Source organism: Nerophis lumbriciformis, linkage group LG24 (assembly GCF_033978685.3).
Source record: "Nerophis lumbriciformis linkage group LG24, RoL_Nlum_v2.1, whole genome shotgun sequence".
Classification (NCBI taxonomy): domain Eukaryota; kingdom Metazoa; phylum Chordata; class Actinopteri; order Syngnathiformes; family Syngnathidae; genus Nerophis; species Nerophis lumbriciformis.
The window spans coordinates 29,130,219-29,150,309 of NC_084571.2; the positions used below are offsets into that span (position 1 = coordinate 29,130,219).

The following is a 20,091-nucleotide window of genomic DNA, read 5'->3' on the forward strand; positions in this document are numbered from 1 at the left end:
ATAAATATGGCAGTGCCATGTTGCCACTTTTTTTCCATAACTGGAGTTGAAGTTGTTCTCTTATTTTGGAAAACCTTGTTTTTGATTGATTGATTGAAACTTGTATTAGTAGATTGCACAGTACAGTACATATTCCGTACACTTGACCACTAAATGGTAACACCCGAATAAGTTTTTCAACTTGTTTAAGTCGGGGTTAATCAATTCATGGTATAGTTACATTGTTTAATGCATCCAGCGGGGCATCACAACGAAATTAGGCATAATAATGTGTTAATTCCACGACTGTATATATCGGTATCGGTTGATATCGGTATCGGTAATTAAGAGTTGGACAATATAGGAATATCGGATATCGGCAAAAAAGCCATTATCGGACATCTCTAGTAAAAATGCTTAAAGCAAATTAATGTAGGCTACCTCAAAAAACGTCCACGTTTGCTTTGTTTTCTAGGTAACAACGAAAATGTGTAAAAACTGGGGCTGCCAAAAACAAGTTGACTCATGCAATTAATCACAAAAAATATTGCATTAAGATCTGTGCACACGCGGCCCGGACTATTAAAATCATGGCATTAAAAATAAAAAATAAAGACAACTTCAGATTGTTGTCTTTGTCTTACTTTGGCCAAAAAAATAGAACAAACACATTCTGAAAATATTACAATAAAAATATGGAAAAAAATACCGACAGTGGTAAAGTTTAGATCTATGTAGGAAAGAAGAAAGTGAATGAATGCTTATAACTGAATGAATTTACATATGCATAAAAATGTGTTTTCTTTTGTGTATTTAAAAAAAAAATGAATTAAGTAATGTTCATGACAACCTTTTTCCAAAACACAATATAGAATGTGAGATATACCAGGATAATGCATACATTTATCATTTGGTTTCAAAATGGTTACTAAAAAAGTGGAACCCCAAAAATTTACTGTGGAACCCCATTGTTATGACTTGATGGGGTCCCCTGGGAACCCATTTGGAAAATTCCTAGCGCCAACACTGATGGAGTATTGGTGCGTGCAAAACAGCAGCAGGCGGCTGTGGCCTGCGGGCCGGTTCTAATACTAATCAAATATCATCCCGGGGGCCATAGATAATTGACTTTGACACATAGGTTCTAAATAGGGATGTCCGATAATGGCTTTTTGCCCATATCCGATATTCCGATATTGTCCAACTCTTTAATTACCGATACCGATATCAACCGATACCGATATCAACCGATACCGATATCAACCGATATATACAGTCGTGGAATTAACACATTATTATGCCTAATTTGGACAACCAGGTATGGTGAAGATAAGGTACTTTAAAAAAAAAAAAAAAAAAAAATTTTCTTGAATAAAAAAGAAAGTAAAACAACATAAAAACAGTTACATTGAAACTAATGAAAATTAGTAAAATTAACTGTTAAAGGTTAGTACTATTAATGGACCAGAAGCACACACAATCATGTGTGCTTACGGACTGTATCCCTTGCAGACTGTATTGATATATATTGATATATAATGTAGGAACCAGAATATTAATAACAGAAAGAAACAACCCTTTTGTGTGATTGAGTGTAAATGGGGGAGGAAGGTTTTTTTGGGTTGGTGCACTAATTGTAAGTGTATCTTGTGTTTTTTATGTTGATTTAATAAAAAAAAAAAAAATAATTAAAAAAAAAAAAGCAGATACTGATAATAAAAAAACCAATACCGATAATTTCCGATATTATCGGACATCTCTAGTTCTAAAATATTTTAACATTAACAATGCATTTGTGTCCAAATATTGGGGTCTTTAAGTTAAATCAAAACTACAGTTACATTTTAAATTATGGAAGCACGTAATACAACTAGTGATACTTTTGATTACGATAATCGTGATTAATCTAACTTAAAAATTGAATCGTTCGACAGCTCTAGTGATAACATAAATACATTTTTTGCAATCTGTCAACGGCCAATAAAAAAACGAGCTGCGGGACGAAATTTGCCCCAGGGCCTCACTTTGGACACACCTGCTTCAAAGGATCTCTTAATGTATGCAAGCATGTTTTAGCACAACTAATTGAAGGCAACTAATATACCTAGCTGGAGGGTTGGGTATCATTCAAGAATAAAAGATAAAAAAACGCTAATACTGGAAGTCCCTTGATTCTCGGGTCCCCCCCCTATTCTCGATTCTAATCGATTCATAATTTAAAAAATATTTTTTTTGTGTTCCATTTTAAAAAATATGTTTTTAGGCTATCTCAATGCAACCAGGGGGAGCTTTTCTAACCTGTAACTGGTTTTGAAAAATGTTCATTATAAATATTACAACAAATAATACATTGCAAAAATTGGTAAAATGGACAATGGTGTTCGATTGTGAATCGATAATGAATCGAATCGTAACCCCAGAAATCGAATCGAATCGTTAGGTGCCCAAAGATTCACACCCCTGCTTTACGCCATATTTTGAGCCATACCCTGCCATTGTATTATGATTTTTAAACAGCAAAGATTATACTAACTCGTTTGATAATTGCATTTCGAACAAAACACAATTATGAGGAACTCTCCCACGTGAAAACGTTGAGTAACATTGACTTTCAGCGTTTCGGAGTAAATTGTGAAAGTCATGAGCTAGAGGTCTGTGCGATATTTTTTTTGTTTCATATTGTCACGAGTGAGTGAGAAGCAATGTTTACCCCATAGTGGTGTAGCGGTGCAATTAAAAACACTGTCTTTACTGCGTGTTTTGACTTACATTGTATTTACCGGTAGTTAGTTCAACTCACAACTTCCACAGACCGCCCCGTTTGTGGAACGCTCTCCCTGACCACCTGAGGGCACCACAGACTGTGGATGCTTTTAAAAAAGGCTTTAAAACCCTTCTTTTTAAAAAATCTTTTTTTTTTAGATATATGCATACTAGTTCTAGCTATTCGGCTGTTCTAATTTTCTTTTAATTATCTTTTAATTTTTTTTTAATACACTGTAGCACTTTGAGGTTGTTTGCTCAATGTAAAGTGCTCTTTACAAATAAAATCTATCATTACTTGTCCAGGGTGTACCCCGCCTTCCGCCCGATTGTAGCTGAGATAGGCTCCAGCGCCCCCCGCGACCCCGAAGGGAATAAGCGGTAGAAAATGGATGGATGGATTATTATTATTATTATTAAACATCAATTTGATATTTTCGGTTAGAATGACCAATGCGTAGAATTGTGCTAAACAAAAACGTCAAATAACCAGGTTTTTTTTGTAATGTATATGTGTTTGTATACGTCAAACTAATTTGCAAAAGGGGCTATCTATGCGATTGACTACTGCTGTTGTTTATGGTGTGGCAAATCGGTTGGGGACTCTGTGCTCCCCCTAGTGGTTAAGTGGTGCATCACAAATACACACATTGCTTACAAATAGTTGACCAAACTTCGGTTTTTGATGTAAATTGCCAAAAACATCGTAAGATGTACTATCTAGAAAACCAAATAATTTGTGTCTGGGAAAAGTACGGACTTTGTGGACAGTGATAATGTTAGCTATAGCAGACTGAGAGCAGCATTGGCAGATATTTTGTCATTTATAGTTATGACTGAAGGTGTGCGAAGAACCTGTACGACAAAGTAACGAGTGGCAAACTTTTCCGTAAAAGAACATTCGTAGTAGTCTTGACAAAGAACAACAGAAGTCTCTCAAGCTTTTTACATAGGATCCACCTAGCCTCGAACCCTTAGTTTGTACTTTATAGTTAGGCTACAAAACCTCCCAAGAAAGACCACCAAATGTCTTCCGTTACTGTCCCCCATCTTGAAGACATCTTGTGGAATTCTCTGGCACCTTACGCTATGACGTGATGCTATTTACATAGCTGGCGCAGCTCGTGAACCGAACTTAACTCGGTTGAAACACGTCTTGAATTCTTGTTCAACCCAACTTAAAGCACTAGTGATGGCTATTGCGAGCATAGCACAGCTAGCCACAGACAAGGATGGAGCTTGTTCAGACTTGTACCATCGGACACGAGGAGATGTTATGATGTGCGCCTCCTAGGTAGTCATTTGTGGTCCTTGTGCACAGTTCGGCCAAATGCGAGTGTGGTGATTAGTTCCCTGCGCAATCTCAGTGGCTCTTGGAGTTCCGTCTTATTTTCAGGCCTACGTGCTCTTGCAAGTGTAGACCTCCTCTTCCCGGACACAGGTTTGACACTCCACATGGCAGCACCAGCGCACCTGGCAGTGGCACGACAGGCTGGTGAGACGCATGGCCGTGTTGTAGCCCCGTCCGCAGCACAGGTTCTGGCAGCTGGTGTCCTTGGCGCATGTGCGTCCGCCGGTGCCCGGCGAGTACCGCGAGGGCCGACAGAAGCTCGGCGAGTCCTCCAGGTAGACCAGGTCGGTGGTGCGGAGGCTGTGGCGGCGCGGCCCGGCTAGCTCGCTCTCCCCGGTGGCGGTGTTGGTGACGCTGAGCACCCTCATGGCCGTGTCGTAGCGATACTTGAGCAGCCGGCCCGTGTCGTGGAAAGGAGCCAGCTGCTTCCAGCAAGTCCGTACGGCGCAGGAGCCGGAAACCCCGTGACACTTGCAGGTGGTCTTGAGGCCGCTCTTTACCGCCTTGGAAAGAAGAGGAGATGTCAGGACTCTGGCTTTGATTCATTACCTTGCCTCTTATCTGGGAGGTCTATCTGCACGGAGCAGGCCGGGAGTCGAAAACGCCTTTTTCGAATCCTTCTGCGTCTGCTGAGTTGAAACTTTAACATAATGGATCGAGGGCAACTGTCATATTTCATGTGGCTCACATCTCTCACTCTAACAGCTCAGGCTCTGTTGCAACGAGTACTGTCTGCCTCCTGAAGCCTAAGGCATGGGGGACCTAACACTGGAATCTATCCGCCCATTTCCCGCCTGCAATCCAAAACTTCAACCCCCCCCAAGAAAAAGTAATAGTATCATGCCTGATTTGGTTTAAGGTAGCTGGTCAACAAGCAGGAGATGAGCGCACCATCAGTCAGTCTCGGTGAGGGCCAGAGACAGGTCAGATAGCACGGGGGGCTTAGTCCGTGCCTAGAGGGGACTTGAGGGTTGAAAAGTTCCTCCCTTTGCAGGTATGAACCCCTCGGGGGGCTTCAGAGTACTATTACTGAGAGATGTGTGGGTGTTGTTGTTGTCGCTCCTGCTCTCTTCTCGGCGTAAAGTGGAGAAAACATTTCAGTGGGGAAAGATAAGATAGCGACCCTCGCTTCTTCTTCCTGTTTTTTTTGTCTGTAGGGTGAAAGACAGCTGGGGGGCACTGGGGACGCCACAGTGGTGGTTAGGAACGTTAGGTGGATTTATGGCGAGGATAGTGATTTAGTAAGTGCAAAAAAATGCTCGCTCGTATATTAAAAAGAGGCCACGGTTATAATCGCTCCCGCTCGACGATATGAGACCTTTAATTTGCAGTCCGCCCGCACAGCAAGCTTTATCATGCCTGAGCACACCTGGCTCCAGTCTTCGTCTCGCAGTCTTTGCTGCCTCTCTTTCTCTGTCTGGCATGGTGAAGAAAACAAAACAAGACCAGCAATTTCATTCGATTCCGACTCACCCTAATCCCCACGTTGATGTTGTGGCCGTCCACCTGAGCCCTCAGGTCCTTGCTGATCCTCTTCTGGCTCAGGAACCGCTTGAGGAACTTGGTGCTGTACTTGAGGTTGTCGCCGCACACCCCCCACTGCCATGCCTCCCGGTGCTGGATGCCGGGGGAGTCGTCGCAGGTGCAGCGCTCCATGCGGCCCGAGCTGCACGCCTTGGCCAGGGCATGGGTCAGCGCCGCCGACGACACCGCCAGAAGGAAGGCTGTCTCCTTGAAGGCTGGAAGAAATGAGACAAGCGCTGGGATTTACAATCTGGCGTGGCAGGTACAACAGAGCCACTGGAACAGTGGTTCTTAACCTTGTCGGAGGTACCGAACCCCACCAGTTTCATATGCGCATTCACCGAACCCTCCTTTTTTTTTCAAATTCAAGACAAAGTTATCATATGTTTTTGGTAACACTTTAGTATGGGGAACATATTCTAAGTAACAAATAATTAATTTAGAGTTTTTTGGTTAGGGTTAGGGTTCGGGTAGGGTTAGGGCAGGGGTCGGCAACCCGCGGCTCCGGAGCCGCATGCGGCTCTTTGATCACTCTGATGCGGCTCAGCAGCTTACTTGCTGAACCCCCCAATTTTCCCGTGAGACTTCCGGATTTCAGTGCCTCTCGCAGAAAACTCCCGGGATTAATATTCACCGATTTTCACCCTTACAGCTATAATAAGTGCGTGCCATGATGGTACAGCATTTGGCGCTCTCTACAATCTGTATTAACAGCGTGCCAGCCCAACACTTGTTATACAATATACATCTTCTGCTTGCACACGCACGTTACAGCAAGGCATACTTTGTCAACAGCCACACAGGTTACACTGACGGTGACCATATAAAACAACTTTAACACTCTTACTAATAATGCGCCACACTTTGAACCAAAACCAAACAAGAATGACAAACACATTTCGGGAGAACATCTGCACCTTAACACAACATAAACACAACAGCACAAACACCCAGAATCCCATGCAGCCCTGACTCTTCCGGGCTACATTATACACACCCCTGCTACCACCAAACCGCGCCCCCACCCCAACCCTGCTCCCTCACACATCAACCCCCCCCCCCTGTGCGTCGGTTGAGGTGGGCGGTGTTTGGTAGCGGGGTTGTATAATGTATCCCGGAAGAGTTAGGGCTACATGGGATTCTGGGTATTTGTCCTGTTGTGTTTATGTTGTGTTACTGTGCAGATGTTCTCCCGAAATGTGTTTGTCATTCTTTACCTGGGGGCCACTGGATGCAGAAACTGGGTGAGGCTGGGCCGCAAGAAAATATTTCTTAAAAAAATCTAACATGCACTTTTTAATGAATTCACCTTGTTTGAATGGCTATCTCGCCCTAGCAACATATTTGCCAACCCTCCCGATTTTTCCGGGAGACTCCCGAATTTCAGTACTCCTCCCGACAATCTCCTGGGACAACCATTCTCTCGAATTTGTCCCGATTTTAACCCGGACAACAATATTAAGGGCGTGCCGTGATGGAACTGCCTTTAACGTTGTCGTTGATGTGTGTGTGGGGGGGGGGGGGGGGGGGGGGTTTGGTGGTAGCGGGGGTGTATATTCTAGCCCGGAAGAGTTAGGGCTGCATGGGGTTCTGGGTATTTGTTCTGTTGTGTTTATCAGGCATGTGATTTTTCCGTCTAATGTCGGAATTCCGTCTTTTTTTAATCTCGGGGGGAAAAAAATAAATTATCTCCCGTTTTTCCGTTTTTTTTTCCGACCCTAAATCAAGATTCGAGACGTAGTTTATATTACGCCGTAGTTGATTGGTCGATATGTTCCTTGTGACCAATCAGGACATCTGTTATGAATGATGACGTTAATAACGTCATCATTCATAATGGTTATTACCGCCATTTTCCATATGTAAACGATGTCGGTTCTCCAGAGAAAGGACTTTACGAGTAAAAGAAATTGATAAACATGTCAAAAATAAGTTTCGATGGGACTGGATGGAAAGGGAAATCACTGATACTGTTGGGAAGAAGGAAGTTTTGACATTGTTCGGTGATTTTATTCGGAAAATCGATTGTCCCGGAAAGGTTTTGTGCACGTGGTGTCATGATAATATTGACTATGGATCACGAGGTTTAAAGGCTTTGGAAGTACATGCAAAGCGCCAAAAACATATGAAACAACTTGAAGCAAGGTATGTTCTATTAATGATGTTTTCATGTCTTTAAACACTAAAATATTTTCTTCAAATGGTGCTGTCTTTGTTAATTTTAGCATGTTAAATTGGGGAAAAACCAGGAGCTTTGTCCCCCAGACCCTCGGAAATTTTTTCAGTCTTTTTCATTGTGGTCAAATCACATGCCTGGTTTATGTTGTGTTACGGTGCGGATGTTCTCCCGAAATGTGTTTGTCATTCTTGTTTGGTGTGGGTTCACAGTGTGGCGCATATTTGTAACAGTGTTAAAGTTGTTTATACGGCCACCCTCAGTGTGACCTGTATGGCTGTTGATCAAGTATGTCTTGCAGTCACTTACGTGTGTGTACAGAAACCAAATTCAACATGTGACTTGTACAGGTTGTAGAGGGCGCTAAAGGCAGTGCCATACCGGCACGCCCTTAATATTGTTGTTTGGGTGAAAATCGGCAGACATTCGAGAGAATGGTTGCCCTGAAATTCGGGAGACTCCCGGAAAAATCAGGAGGGTTGGCAAGTATGACGCTGTCAAGCGCCATTCATATAAAACTCGCGGGCCGCACTAACATTAAATTTTCATATTAAGGTGCGGGCAATTGGCCCGCGGGCCGCGTGTCTGAGACCCCTGGGTTAGAGGGTTAGGGTTATAATAAGCCCATGCCAAATAAGGCATTAATAAGTACTTAATAATGACTAGTTAAGAGCCAATATGTTACTAAGTTGCATGTTAATAAGCAACTAATTAATGGTGAATATGTTCCCCATACTAAAGTGTTACCATGTTTTATTACTGGTGCATAAAATGAACCGTGCATGAACATCACCTTGTTCAAAGAACAAAACCAACACAGTGCATAAACTCACAACAAATTACACACCTGCAAATCAGTCTGACTTCTGCTGTTGTCGTATCCGTAATACGCCGATAGGGGAAAGTTTTTATTCACACGATGAGTCGGGTGTGTTTTGACCTCCGCCGAACCCCTGAGCCCGACTCACCGAACCCCTAGGGTTCGATCGAACCCAGGTTAAGAACCACTGCACTGGAATTAAGCCACAGAAAGTGGTAAATATCTAGTATCGCGACATTTTGCAATCATCCAGTCGGGATTCGAGGCTAGGGGCAAGACAGTCGGCGCCCCATGAGTTATTTCTTGCAACTAAGCACCACACACAAATTACCATTTTCTTGAAGGCTGGAACAAACGAGACAAGCGCTGGGATTAACAATCTGGCATGGCAGGTACAACAGAACCCCTGGAATTTTGCCACAGAAAGTGGTGAATATCTTGTATCGCTACATTTTGCAATCATCCAGTCTGGATTACCGTATTTTTTGGACTATAAATCGCAATTTTTTTCATGGTTTGGGGGTGCGACTTATACTCAGGAGCGATTTATGTGTGAAATGATGAACACATTACCGTAAAATATCAAATAATATTATTTAGTTCATTCACGTAAGAGACTAGAGCAGTGGTTCTTAACCATGTTGGAGGTACCGAACCCCACCAGTTTCATATGCGCATTGACCGAACCCTTCTTTAGTGAAAAATAAAAACTTTTTTTTTTTTCAAATTCAAGACAAAGTTATATGTTTTTGGTAACACTTTAGTATGGGGAACAAATTCTAAGTAACAAAGACTTAATTTAGAGTTTTTTGGTTAGGGTTAGAGGGTTAGGGCCAGGGTTAGAGGGTTAGGGTAATAATAAGCCCATGCTGATAAGTACTTAATAATGACAAGTTAAGAGCCAATATGTTACTAATTTGCATGTTAATAAGCAACTAATTAATGGTGAATATATTCCCCATACTAAAGTGTTACCATGTTTTATTACTGGTGCATAAAATGAACCGTGCATGAACATCACCTTGTTCAAAGAACAAAACCAACACAGTGCATGAACTCACAACAAATGACACACCTGCAAATCAGTCTGACTTCTGCCGTTGCCGTATCCGTAATATGCCGATAGGGAGAAGTTATTACTTACACGATGAGTCGGGTGTGTTTTGACCTCCGCCGAACCCCTGAGCCCGACTCACCGAACCCCTAGAGTTCGATCGAACCCAGGTTAAGAACCACTGCACTGGAATTAAGCCACAGAAAGTGGTAAATATCTAGTATCGCTACATTTTGTAATCATCCAGTCGAGATTCGAGGCTAGGGGCAAGACAGTCGGCGCCCCATGAGTTATTTCTTGCAACTAAGCACCACACACAAATGACCATTTTCTTGAAGGCTGGAACAAACGAGACAAGCGCTGCGATTAACAATCTGGCGTGGCAGGTACAACAGAGCCCCTGGAATTTTGCCACAGAAAGTGGTGAATAACATTTTGCAATCATCCAGTCTGGATTACCGTATTTTTCGGACTATAAATCGCAATTTCTTTCATGGTTAGGGGGTGCGACTTATACTCAGGAGCGACTTATGTGTGAAATTATTAACACATTACCGTAAAATATCAAATAATATTATTTAGTTCATTCACGTAAGAGACTAGACCAGTGGTTCTTAACCTTGTTGGAGGTACCGAACCCCACCAGTTTCATATGCGCATTCACCGAACCCTTCTTTAGTGAAAAATAAAATGGTTTTTTTTTTTCAAATTCAAGACAAAGTTATATGTTTTTGGTAACACTTTAGTATGGGGAACAAATTCTAAGTAACAAAGACTTAATTTAGAGTTATTTGGTTAGGGTTAGGGTTAGAGGGTTAGGGCCAGGGTTAGAGGATTAGGGTTATAATTAGGCCATGCCGAATAAGGCATTAATAAGTACTTAATAATGACTAGTTAAGAGCCAATATGTTACTAATTTGCATGTTAATAAGCAACTAATTAATGGTGAATATATTCCCCATACTAAAGTGTAACCATGTTTTATTACTGGTGCATAAAATGAACCGTGCATGAACATCACCTTGTTCAAAGAACAAAACCAACACAGTGCATAAACTCACAACAAATGACACACCTGCAAATCAGTGCGACTTCTGCTGTTGCCGTATCCGTAATACGCCGATAGGGAGAAGTTTTTATTTACACGATGAGTCGGGTGTGTTTTGACCTCCGCCGAACCCCTGAGCCCGACTCACCGAACCCCCTAGTGTTCGATCGAACCCAGGTTAGTAGGTGGCAGCTGGTAGCTAATTGCTTTGTAAAGTCAGGTAAAAAGGTGTCTTATGCTTAAACCAAAAATAAACAAAAGGTGAGTGCCCTTTAAGAAAAAGCATTGAAGCTTAGGGAAGGCTATGCAGAACGAAAGTAAAACTGAACTGGCTACAAAGTAAACAAAAACAGAATGCTGGACGACAGCAAAGACTTACTGTGGAGCAAAGACGGCGTCCACAATGTACATCCGAACATGACATGACTATCAACAATGTCCCCACAAAGAAGGATAAAAACAACTGAAATATTCTTGATTGCTAAAACAAAGTAGATGCTGGAAATATAACACATGAAACTGCTACAGGAAAATACCAAATAAAGAGAAAAAGTCACCAAAATAGGAGCGCAAGACAAGGACTAAAACACTACACACAGGAAAACAGCAAGAAAACTCCAAATAAGTCAGGGGGTGATGTGACAGGTGGTGACAGTACACCTACTTTGAGACAAGAGCTATAGTGATGCATGCTTGGTTATACTTTAAAGTCATATCCAACAATTGCCACAACGACTTTTTACTGTCAACTGAGTTTATGATTTCTGCTGGTGGTGTGCCTCTGGATTTTTTCAACACAAAAAATGTTCCTTGGCTCAAAAATGGTTGAAAAACACTGCATTAAACAATGTAACAAGGTTATGGAAAAAAATGCCAACATGGCACTGCCATATTTATTATTGAAGTCACAAAGTGCATTATTTTTTTTAACATGCCTCAAAACAGCAGCTTGGAATTTGAGGAGGTTGAGGTGGGGAGGTTGGGGGCGGAGTATTGAGGGGTAGGGGGTAGCGGGGGGTGTATATTGTAGCGTCCCGGAAGAGTTAGTGCTGCAAGGGGTTCTGGGTATTTGTTCTGTTGTGTTTATGTTGTGTTACGGTGCGGATGTTCTCCCGAAATGTGTTTGTCATTCTTGTTTGGTGTGGGTTCACAATGTGGCGCATATTTGTATCAGTGTTAAAGTTGTTTAAACGGCCATCCTCAGTGTGACCTGTATGGCTGTTGACCAAGTATGAGTTGCATTCACTCCGTACAGCGGCGTTTTAAAAAGTCATACATTTTACTTTTTGAAACCGATACCGATAATTTCCGATATTACATGTTAAAGCATTTATCGGCCGATAATATCGGCAGTCCGATATTATCGGACATTTCTAGTGATCAATAATTGGGTTAGGGAGCACTTTTTCATAGTCTGCCTATAGCACCAAAAAAAAAAAATACATTTGACCTGACCAGGAGAAATAATCCGAGCAATTGTATTCTGCAAGCCAGCTAACATTTTCCTACAGCTGTGAGCTTAGTTGACATGTAGAAGGTCACCGTGTTAGCAGATAGTGACATTTACAAGCATCCTAATGCCCCTGAAGGAGCTTGTAAGACTGGATGTTTGCAAAACGCGCACCAGGTTGTCTTGTTTTTATTTTTCCGCCAGTGTTGTGTCACGATTCCGCTCTCTCTGACCCTCCTTCCAGGTCACACGCTGTTATTCGCCTTGTTTTGATCCAATTAATTATTATTTTGACTAGGAAGGATTTTTTTTTCTTCTGTATTCTCCCACATGAAAGCGGGCAATCGCACCACCCTTTTCCTCTGGGGAATTGGGCGCTTTCCTTTCTGCAGATAAAAATAAACCACTGCGGTGCCTTAAGAAGTCTCCGCTGGCCACCATGTCTTGGCATCCTCACTCCCTCATTACTTCTGTGCTGACCTGTTCGTCTTTTTAGGCCGCATGTTGATAGCCGTACGCATGAGTGCTGTTTGTTTCTACGTACCCAGCAGCTGCACTTCAGCTCTGCGTCATGCAAAACAACATTATTGATTGCTTATACCGGGGGTGTCAAATAGAGCATAATGCCGATATTATCGGCCGATAAATGCTTTAAAATGTAATATCGGAAATTATCGGTATCGGTTTCAAAAAGTCAGGAGAAGTACAGAGCGCCAATAAACCTTAAAGGCACTGCCTTTTGCGTGCCGGCCCAATCACATAATATCTACGGCTTTTCACACATACAAGTGAATGCAAGCATACTTGGTCAACAGTCATACAGGTCACAATGAGGGTGGCCGTATAAACAACTTTAACACTGTTACAAATATGCGCTACACTGTGAACCCACACCAAACAAGAATGACAAACACATTTCGGGAGAACATCCGCACCGTAACACAACATAAACACAACAGAACAAATACCCAGAACCCCTTGCAGCACTAACTCTTCCGGGACGCTACAATATACACCCCCCTCCCCCCAAACCCCGCCCACCTCAACCTCCTAATGCTCTCTCAGAGAGAGCATGTCCCAAATTCCAAGCTGCTGTTTTGAGGCATGTTCAAAAAAAATAATGCACTTTGTGACTTCAATAATAAATATGGCAGTGCCATGTTGGCATTTTTTTTTTTCCAAAACTTGAGTTGATTTATTTTGGAAAACCTTGTTACATTGTTTAATGCATCCAGCGGCGCATCACAACAAAATTAGCAATAATAATGTGTTGATTCCACGACTGTATATATCGGTATCGGTTGATATCGGAATCGGTAATTAAGAGTTGGACAATATCGGACATCGGCAAAAAAGCCATTATCGGACATCTCTAGTGTCAAATGTATGGCCCGCGAACAGGTTTTATCCGGCCCGCGGGATGAGTTTGCTTAGTATAAAAATAAGCCGAAATTTTTGAATGAAAGAAACTGCTGTTCTAAATATGTCCACTAGATGTCGCAATAGCAATTCTTTGTAGATTATGCTACATATGTAAAAAAACAAAAAAAAACAAACATAAATAACATACTGTAATTTGATTTTGATATTATTTTTTTATCTTGATGGATTGAAAATTAACACCAATGTCACCACATTGTCACGTAGTTTATTTAGAAAGTATAAATAACAACAAATGAAGATAGAATCCTATTAACCGCAACGTGTAAGTCAGTGTTTTTCAACCTTTTTTGAGCTGAGGCACATTTTTTGCGTTGCAAAAAAAAAAAAAAAAAGCATGCATCAATATAGCTCTTGTCTCAAAGTAGGTGTACTGTCACCACCTGTCACATCACGCCCTAACTTATTTGGAGTTTTTTGCTGTTTTCCTGTGTGTAGTGTTTTAGTTCTTGTCTTGCGCTCCTATTTTGGTGGCTTTTTTCTTTTTTTTTGGTATTTTCCTGTAGCAGTTTCATGTCTTCCTTTGAGCGATATTTCCCGCATCTACTTTGTTTTAGCAATCAAGAATATTTCAGTTGTTTTTATCCTTCTTTGTGGGGACATTGTTGATTGTCATGTCATGTTCGGATGTACTTTGTGGACGCCGTCTTTGCTCCACAGTAAGTCTTTGCTGTTGTCCAGCATTCTGTTTTTGTTTACTTTGTAGCCAGTTAAGTTTTAGTTTAGTTCTGCATAGCCTTCCTTAAGCTTCAATGCCTTGTCAGCAGCCAAGACAAGCTTATTTGATCATAATTTATATACTAAATAATATGTTTCGGGAATCGTGTTGAATCGAGAATCGATTCAGAATCATCACCCCAAGAATCAGAATCGAATTGAACTGGGAGTTGTCCTAAGATTCACAAACTTAAGAAATATTAAAAAACAAAAAACAATTTAGCACCAAAATTTGAGAGCCGCAATACCCATAAGCAGGGCCTCCTCTGGCTAAATTCGGGCCCTAAAGAAAATGTAATTTTATTTAGAATTTTTTTTTTTTTTTTATCAAACTTGAATGCATGTTTTGTACTGAAAATAATTCATGAAAAATAAATTGGTAAATAATATTTTTGTGTGTGCAAAATATCAATTTTGCATATCAGACAGTTTAAATATATCCCAGGCAAATCTCAGACCGGTTATAGGTTAGAAAAAACTAAAACGTAAAACATATTTTTAAAAATTGATTCTTACAAAAAAAAATATCTTTTAATCGATTTTTTAAAACTACAAATCGATTTAGAATTAGGAGAAATACAAATCACGATTTGGATGTGAATAATTTTTTTGTGCAACCCCTAACACTGTGCACCATGGGGGACAATAAAAATAACCTAAAAAAATTAACATCATATTTTTTGGGGGTCAATGACAGAGCAGGAAGGGGCTAGGAATATTTTCATTAATTGACTTTTTGCATGCACATGATGCCTGATACGAGTTTTTGGGTGGGGCAGACCCTGCATCATAATGAGTGTACCTAATATTGAGGCCTGCATGTATAAGATAGAATGAAAAAAATATAAGAATTAAACATTAAAATATCTTATTTACAAATTAGCACCAAAATTTGGGTGCTCCAATACCCATAAGCAGGGCCTCCTTCTGGCTAAATTCTGGCTCTAAAGAAAATTGTATTTTATTTAGATTTTTTTTTTTTTTTTTTTATCAAACTTGAATGCATGTTTTGTACGGAAAGAAATTAATGAAAAATAAATAATTAAATAATATATTTTTTTGTGCAAAATAACAATTTTGCATATCAGACAGAGTGAATATATCTGTGGCAAATTTCAGACTGTTTATAGGTTGGAAAAAAAACTCCTTGTGTTTGCATGGAGAGGGCCTTTTTAAAAATTGATTCTTACAAAAAAAAGTTTATTTTAATCGATTTAAAAAACATTATAAATCGATTCAGAATCAGGAGAAATGTGCACACCTAACACTGAGCACCATGGGGACAATTAAAAAAAATTAAAAATTGCCATAATATTTTTTGGGGTCAATGACAGAGCAGGAAGGGGCTAGGAATATTTGCATTAATTGACTTTTTGCATGTGCACAGTTCCTGAAGTAAGTTTTGGGAGTGGCAGACCCTGCATCATAATGAGTGTACCTAATATTTAGGCCTGCATGTATAAGATAGAATACAAAAATATAAGAATTACACATTAAAATATCATATTTATTCCTAAATTTGTTTTGTTACCTCAAATTAAAAATTTTTTTTTTTAAATATTCTTACAAAAAATATATATATTTTAATCGATTTAAAAAAAATTATGAATATTTCATATTTATTCCTAAATTTGTTTTGTCACCTCAATTTAAAAAAAAAAAAAATTCTTACAAAAATAAAATGTTTCTTTGCATCGATTTAAAAAAAATTATGAATCGATTTAGAATCGGGAGAAATACGAATCACGATTTGGATGCGAATACTTTTTTTGTACACACCATGGGGGACAATAACAATAACCGCAAACAAATTTGCCATCATATTTTTTGGGGGTCAATGACAGAGCAGGAAAGGGCTAGGAATATTTTCATTAATTGACTTTTTGCATGTGCACAGTGCCTCATAGGAGTTTTGGGAGGGGCAGACCCTGCATCATAATGAGTGTACCTAATATTGAGGCCTGCATGTATAAGATAGAATAAAACAATATAAGAATTACACATTAAAATATCATATTTATTCCTAAATTTGTTGTTTCCTCAATTTAAAAAAAAAAGAAGATTCTTACGAAAAAATGTATTTCTTTTCATCGATTTAAAAAAAATTATGAATCGATTTACAATCAGGAGAAATACAAATCACGATTTGGATGCAAATCATTTTTTGTGCGCACCGTGGGGGACAATAACAAAAACTGCGAAAAAATTTGCCATCACATTTTTTTGGGTCAATGACAGAGCAGGAAGGGGCTAGGAATATTTTCAAAGGAAGCACCCTGTCATTCATTAATTGACTTTTGTGCCTGATATGAGTTTTGGGAGGGGCAGACCCTGCATCATAATGAGTGTACCTAATATTGAGACCTGCATGTATAAGATAGAATAAAAAAAAATGTTTATTTTTTTAATTTAGCCTTTATTTAACCAGGTAAAATCCCATTGAGATCAAAGATCTCTTTTCCAAGGGAGACCTGGCCAAGAGGGCAGCAGCAAGGTTACATTAAAAACAGTAAACAACACATAAAACATCAAATTTACAACATTAAAACGTGCTCATATGACACATGTGCATACAGACATGGTAGACTGCAATCCTTTCACAGAAGCTTTAAATATATAATATAATTTTAAATATAAAAATTAAACATTGAAATATCATATTTACAAATTAGCACCAAAATTTGGGAGTTCCAATGCCCATAAACAGGCCCTTCCTCTGGCTAAATTCTGGCCCTAAAGAAAATTGTATTTTATTTTGAAATTATTTTTTTTAATCAAACTTGAATGCATGTTTTTTACGGAAATAAATTAATGAAAAATAAATAGTTAAATAATATATTTTTTTGTGCAAAATAACAATTTTGCATATCAGACAGAGTAAATATATATGGAAAATTTCAGACCGCTTATAGGTTAGAAAAAAAACTCCTTGCGTTTGCATGGAGAGGGCCTTTTTAAAAATGGATTCTTACAAAAACAAGTTTCTTTTAATCGATTTAAAAAACATTATGAATCGATTTAAAATCAGGAGAAATGTGCACACCATGGGGGACAATAAAAAAACATATTTTTTTGGGTCAATGACAGAGCAGGAAGGGGCTAGGAATATTTTCATTAATTGACTTTTTGCATGTGCACAGTGCCTGATATAAGTTTTGGGAGGGGCAGACCCTGCATCATAATGAGTGTACCTAATATTGAGACCTGCATGTATAAGATAGAATAAAAAAAAAAAAAAGAATTACATATTAAAATATATCTATTCCTAAATTTATTTTGTTACCTCAATTACAAAAAAAAAAGAAAAGATTCTTACAAAAAAAAATATATTTTCATAGATTTTTTAAAAATTATGAATGGATTTAGAATCAGGAGAAATACGAATCACAATTTGGATGAGAATAATTTTTTGTGCGCACCACGGGGGACAATAAAAATAACCGCAAAAAAATTCACCATCATATTTTTTGGTTTCATTTTCATTTTCATTAATTGACTTTTTGCATGTGCACAGTGCCTGATAGGAGTTTTGGGAGGGGCAGACCCTGCATCATAATGAGTGTACCTAATATTGAGACCTGCATGTATAAGATAGAATGCAAAAATAAAAGAATTACACATTAAAATACCATATTTATTCCTAAATTTGTTTTGAAACCTCAAAAAAAAAAAAAATTCTTACAAAAAAATATATATATTTTAATCGATTTAAAAAAAATTATGAATATTTCATATTTATTCCTAAATTTGTTTTGTTTCCTCAATTTAAAAAAAAAAAAAATTCTTACAAAAATAAAATGTTTCTTTGCATCGATTTAAAACAAATTATGAATCGATTTAGAATCGGGAGAAATACGAATCACGATTTGGATGCGAATAATTTATTTGTACACACCATGGGGGACAATAACAATAACCGCAAACAAATTTGCCATCATATTTTTTGGGGGTCAATGACAGAGCAGGAAGAGGCTAGGAATATTTTCATTAATTGACTTTTTGCATGTGCACAGTGCCTGATAGGAGTTTTGGGAGGGGAATAGACCCTGCATCATAATGAGTGTACCTGATATTGAGGCCTGCATGTATAAGAATTAAACATTAAAATATCATATTCATTCCTAAATATGTTTTGTTTCCTCCATTAAAAAAAAAAAATATTTTGTCATATTGCTTATTTCAAATGTAACTTTCATTGATGTTTTGTTTTCGCCTGGTGAGTGAGTGGAATAGTGACAGATGCTGGTTCGAGGTTCGAACCCCACTTCCCCCCGGGGGGTACCTCTCTTTAGCAGGCTCCCCCGGCCATCCAGGCTGCAGTTCCAGCGCTCGTTCCGGAACTGGTACCGGCACTCCAGCAGGCTGAGGCGCACCGACTCCCGCAGCGTCTCGGCCAGGCCGGGCTCCCGGCGGCACAGCCTCTTCTGGCGGCGGGACAGCACCATCTGCTCGCACTGCTTCAGGTAGGCCTTGCCCGTGGAAGCCTCGTTGGAGAAGGGACCCGGCAGAAAGACCAACGGCTCCCGTCCCGTCAGCCTTAGAAAAAAAAAAAAAACATTAAAAGATGAATTTTTTTTTTAACTTAAGTTACCACAACAGCAATTAATTAGCGTCCAAACTACACTTAAGCATAAAAAAGTCTTTTTTTTTTTTTTTTTCAACATTTCAAAAACAGAAGAAGTTGCTGACCCGAAGTAGGCTGCGGCGTGCGGGAGCAGGATGCAGAGTGCAGCGAGCCGCAGGAGGCAGGCGGTCCGAGGGAGCCTGGAGCGCATGGTGCCGGCTCGGTTCTGCTCGTCATCGCGCTGATTCCTGCCGGAGGAGAAAGTCCGAGCCGTGTTGGTCGGCGCACCTCTTTAAAGGTGAAGGGCGACGAGAGAAGGCGAGGAGTCAAGGAGGGAGGGAGTTTTTTTTTAGGGTGACGCATCCTCCTGCGCTTGTATTGCTTGTATTTCCCTCCCACGGGACGATACCACCCAGCTTGCACCCTTTATGCTCCGAAATCTCCACTTTTAACCCCAAAATATTATTTTCTGTCGTGTCAGTCTGCGAACTCCGAATTTGACTGCGAACTAAAAAGACCATTTCATTACTTTGGAATTGGAGCTTTGCCGCCCTCTGGTGGCCAACAGCGTCAATGACTGCCAGACTGAAGACACTTCTTGATCACGTTTAACCTCAACTTAAAGAGGAACTGCACTTTTTAAATTTTTATTTTTATTTTAGAATATTGCCTATAATTCACAATCCTTATGTGAGACAGAAAAACATCTGTTTTTTATGCATTCTAACTAGAGATGTCCGATAATGGATTTTTTTGCCGATATTCCGATATCGTCCAACTCTTAATTACCGATTCCGATATCAACCGATACCGATATATACAGTCGTGGAATTAACACATTATTATGCCTAATTTTGTTGTGATCCCCCGCTGGATGCATTAAACAATGTAACAAGGTTTTCCAAAATAAATCAACTCAAGTTATGGAAAACAAATGCCAACATGGCACTGCCATATTTATTATTGAAGTCACAAAGTGCATTATTTTTTTTAACATGCCTCAAAACAGCAGCTTGGAATTTGGGACATGCTCTCCCTGAGAGAGCATGAGGAGGTTGGGGGGTTGGGGGGGGGGGGGGGGTAGGGTAGCGGGGGTGTATATTGTAGCCTCCCGGAAGAGTTAGTGCTGCAAGGGGTTCTGGGTATTTGTTCTGTTGTGTTTATGTTGTGTTACGGTGCGGATGTTCTCCCGAAATGTGTTTGTC

General features: G+C 39.8%; 1 protein-coding gene across 1 annotated transcript; it reads right to left on the reverse strand.

The window, feature by feature from the left end:
• Positions 1–1,744: 1,744 nt before the first annotated feature.
• On the reverse strand, positions 1,745–19,130 carry wnt9b (wingless-type MMTV integration site family, member 9B). The gene is made up of 4 exons (XM_061981933.2): positions 19,012–19,130; positions 18,605–18,858; positions 5,567–5,832; positions 1,745–4,596 (listed from the first exon to the last, which is right to left on the reverse strand). Exons 1-4 carry the CDS (start codon positions 19,095–19,097, stop codon positions 4,141–4,143), a joined length of 1,062 nt encoding a protein of 353 aa, XP_061837917.1. The 5' UTR covers positions 19,098–19,130; the 3' UTR covers positions 1,745–4,140.
• Positions 19,131–20,091: the final 961 nt, after the last annotated feature.

Bases quoted from the DNA above. Each gene is read 5' to 3' on its own strand.
- wnt9b (XM_061981933.2), bottom strand. From the start codon at position 19,097: ATGCGCTCCAGGCTCCCTCGGACCGCCTGCCTCCTGCGGCTCGCTGCA. The intron at 18,859-19,011 runs GTCAGCAACTTC...TTTTTTTCTAAG, and splicing joins CACGCCGCAGCCTACTTCGG to GCTGACGGGACGGGAGCCGT. The intron at 5,833-18,604 runs GTACCCCCCGGG...CATTTCTTCCAG, and splicing joins GGGGAGCCTGCTAAAGAGAG to CCTTCAAGGAGACAGCCTTC.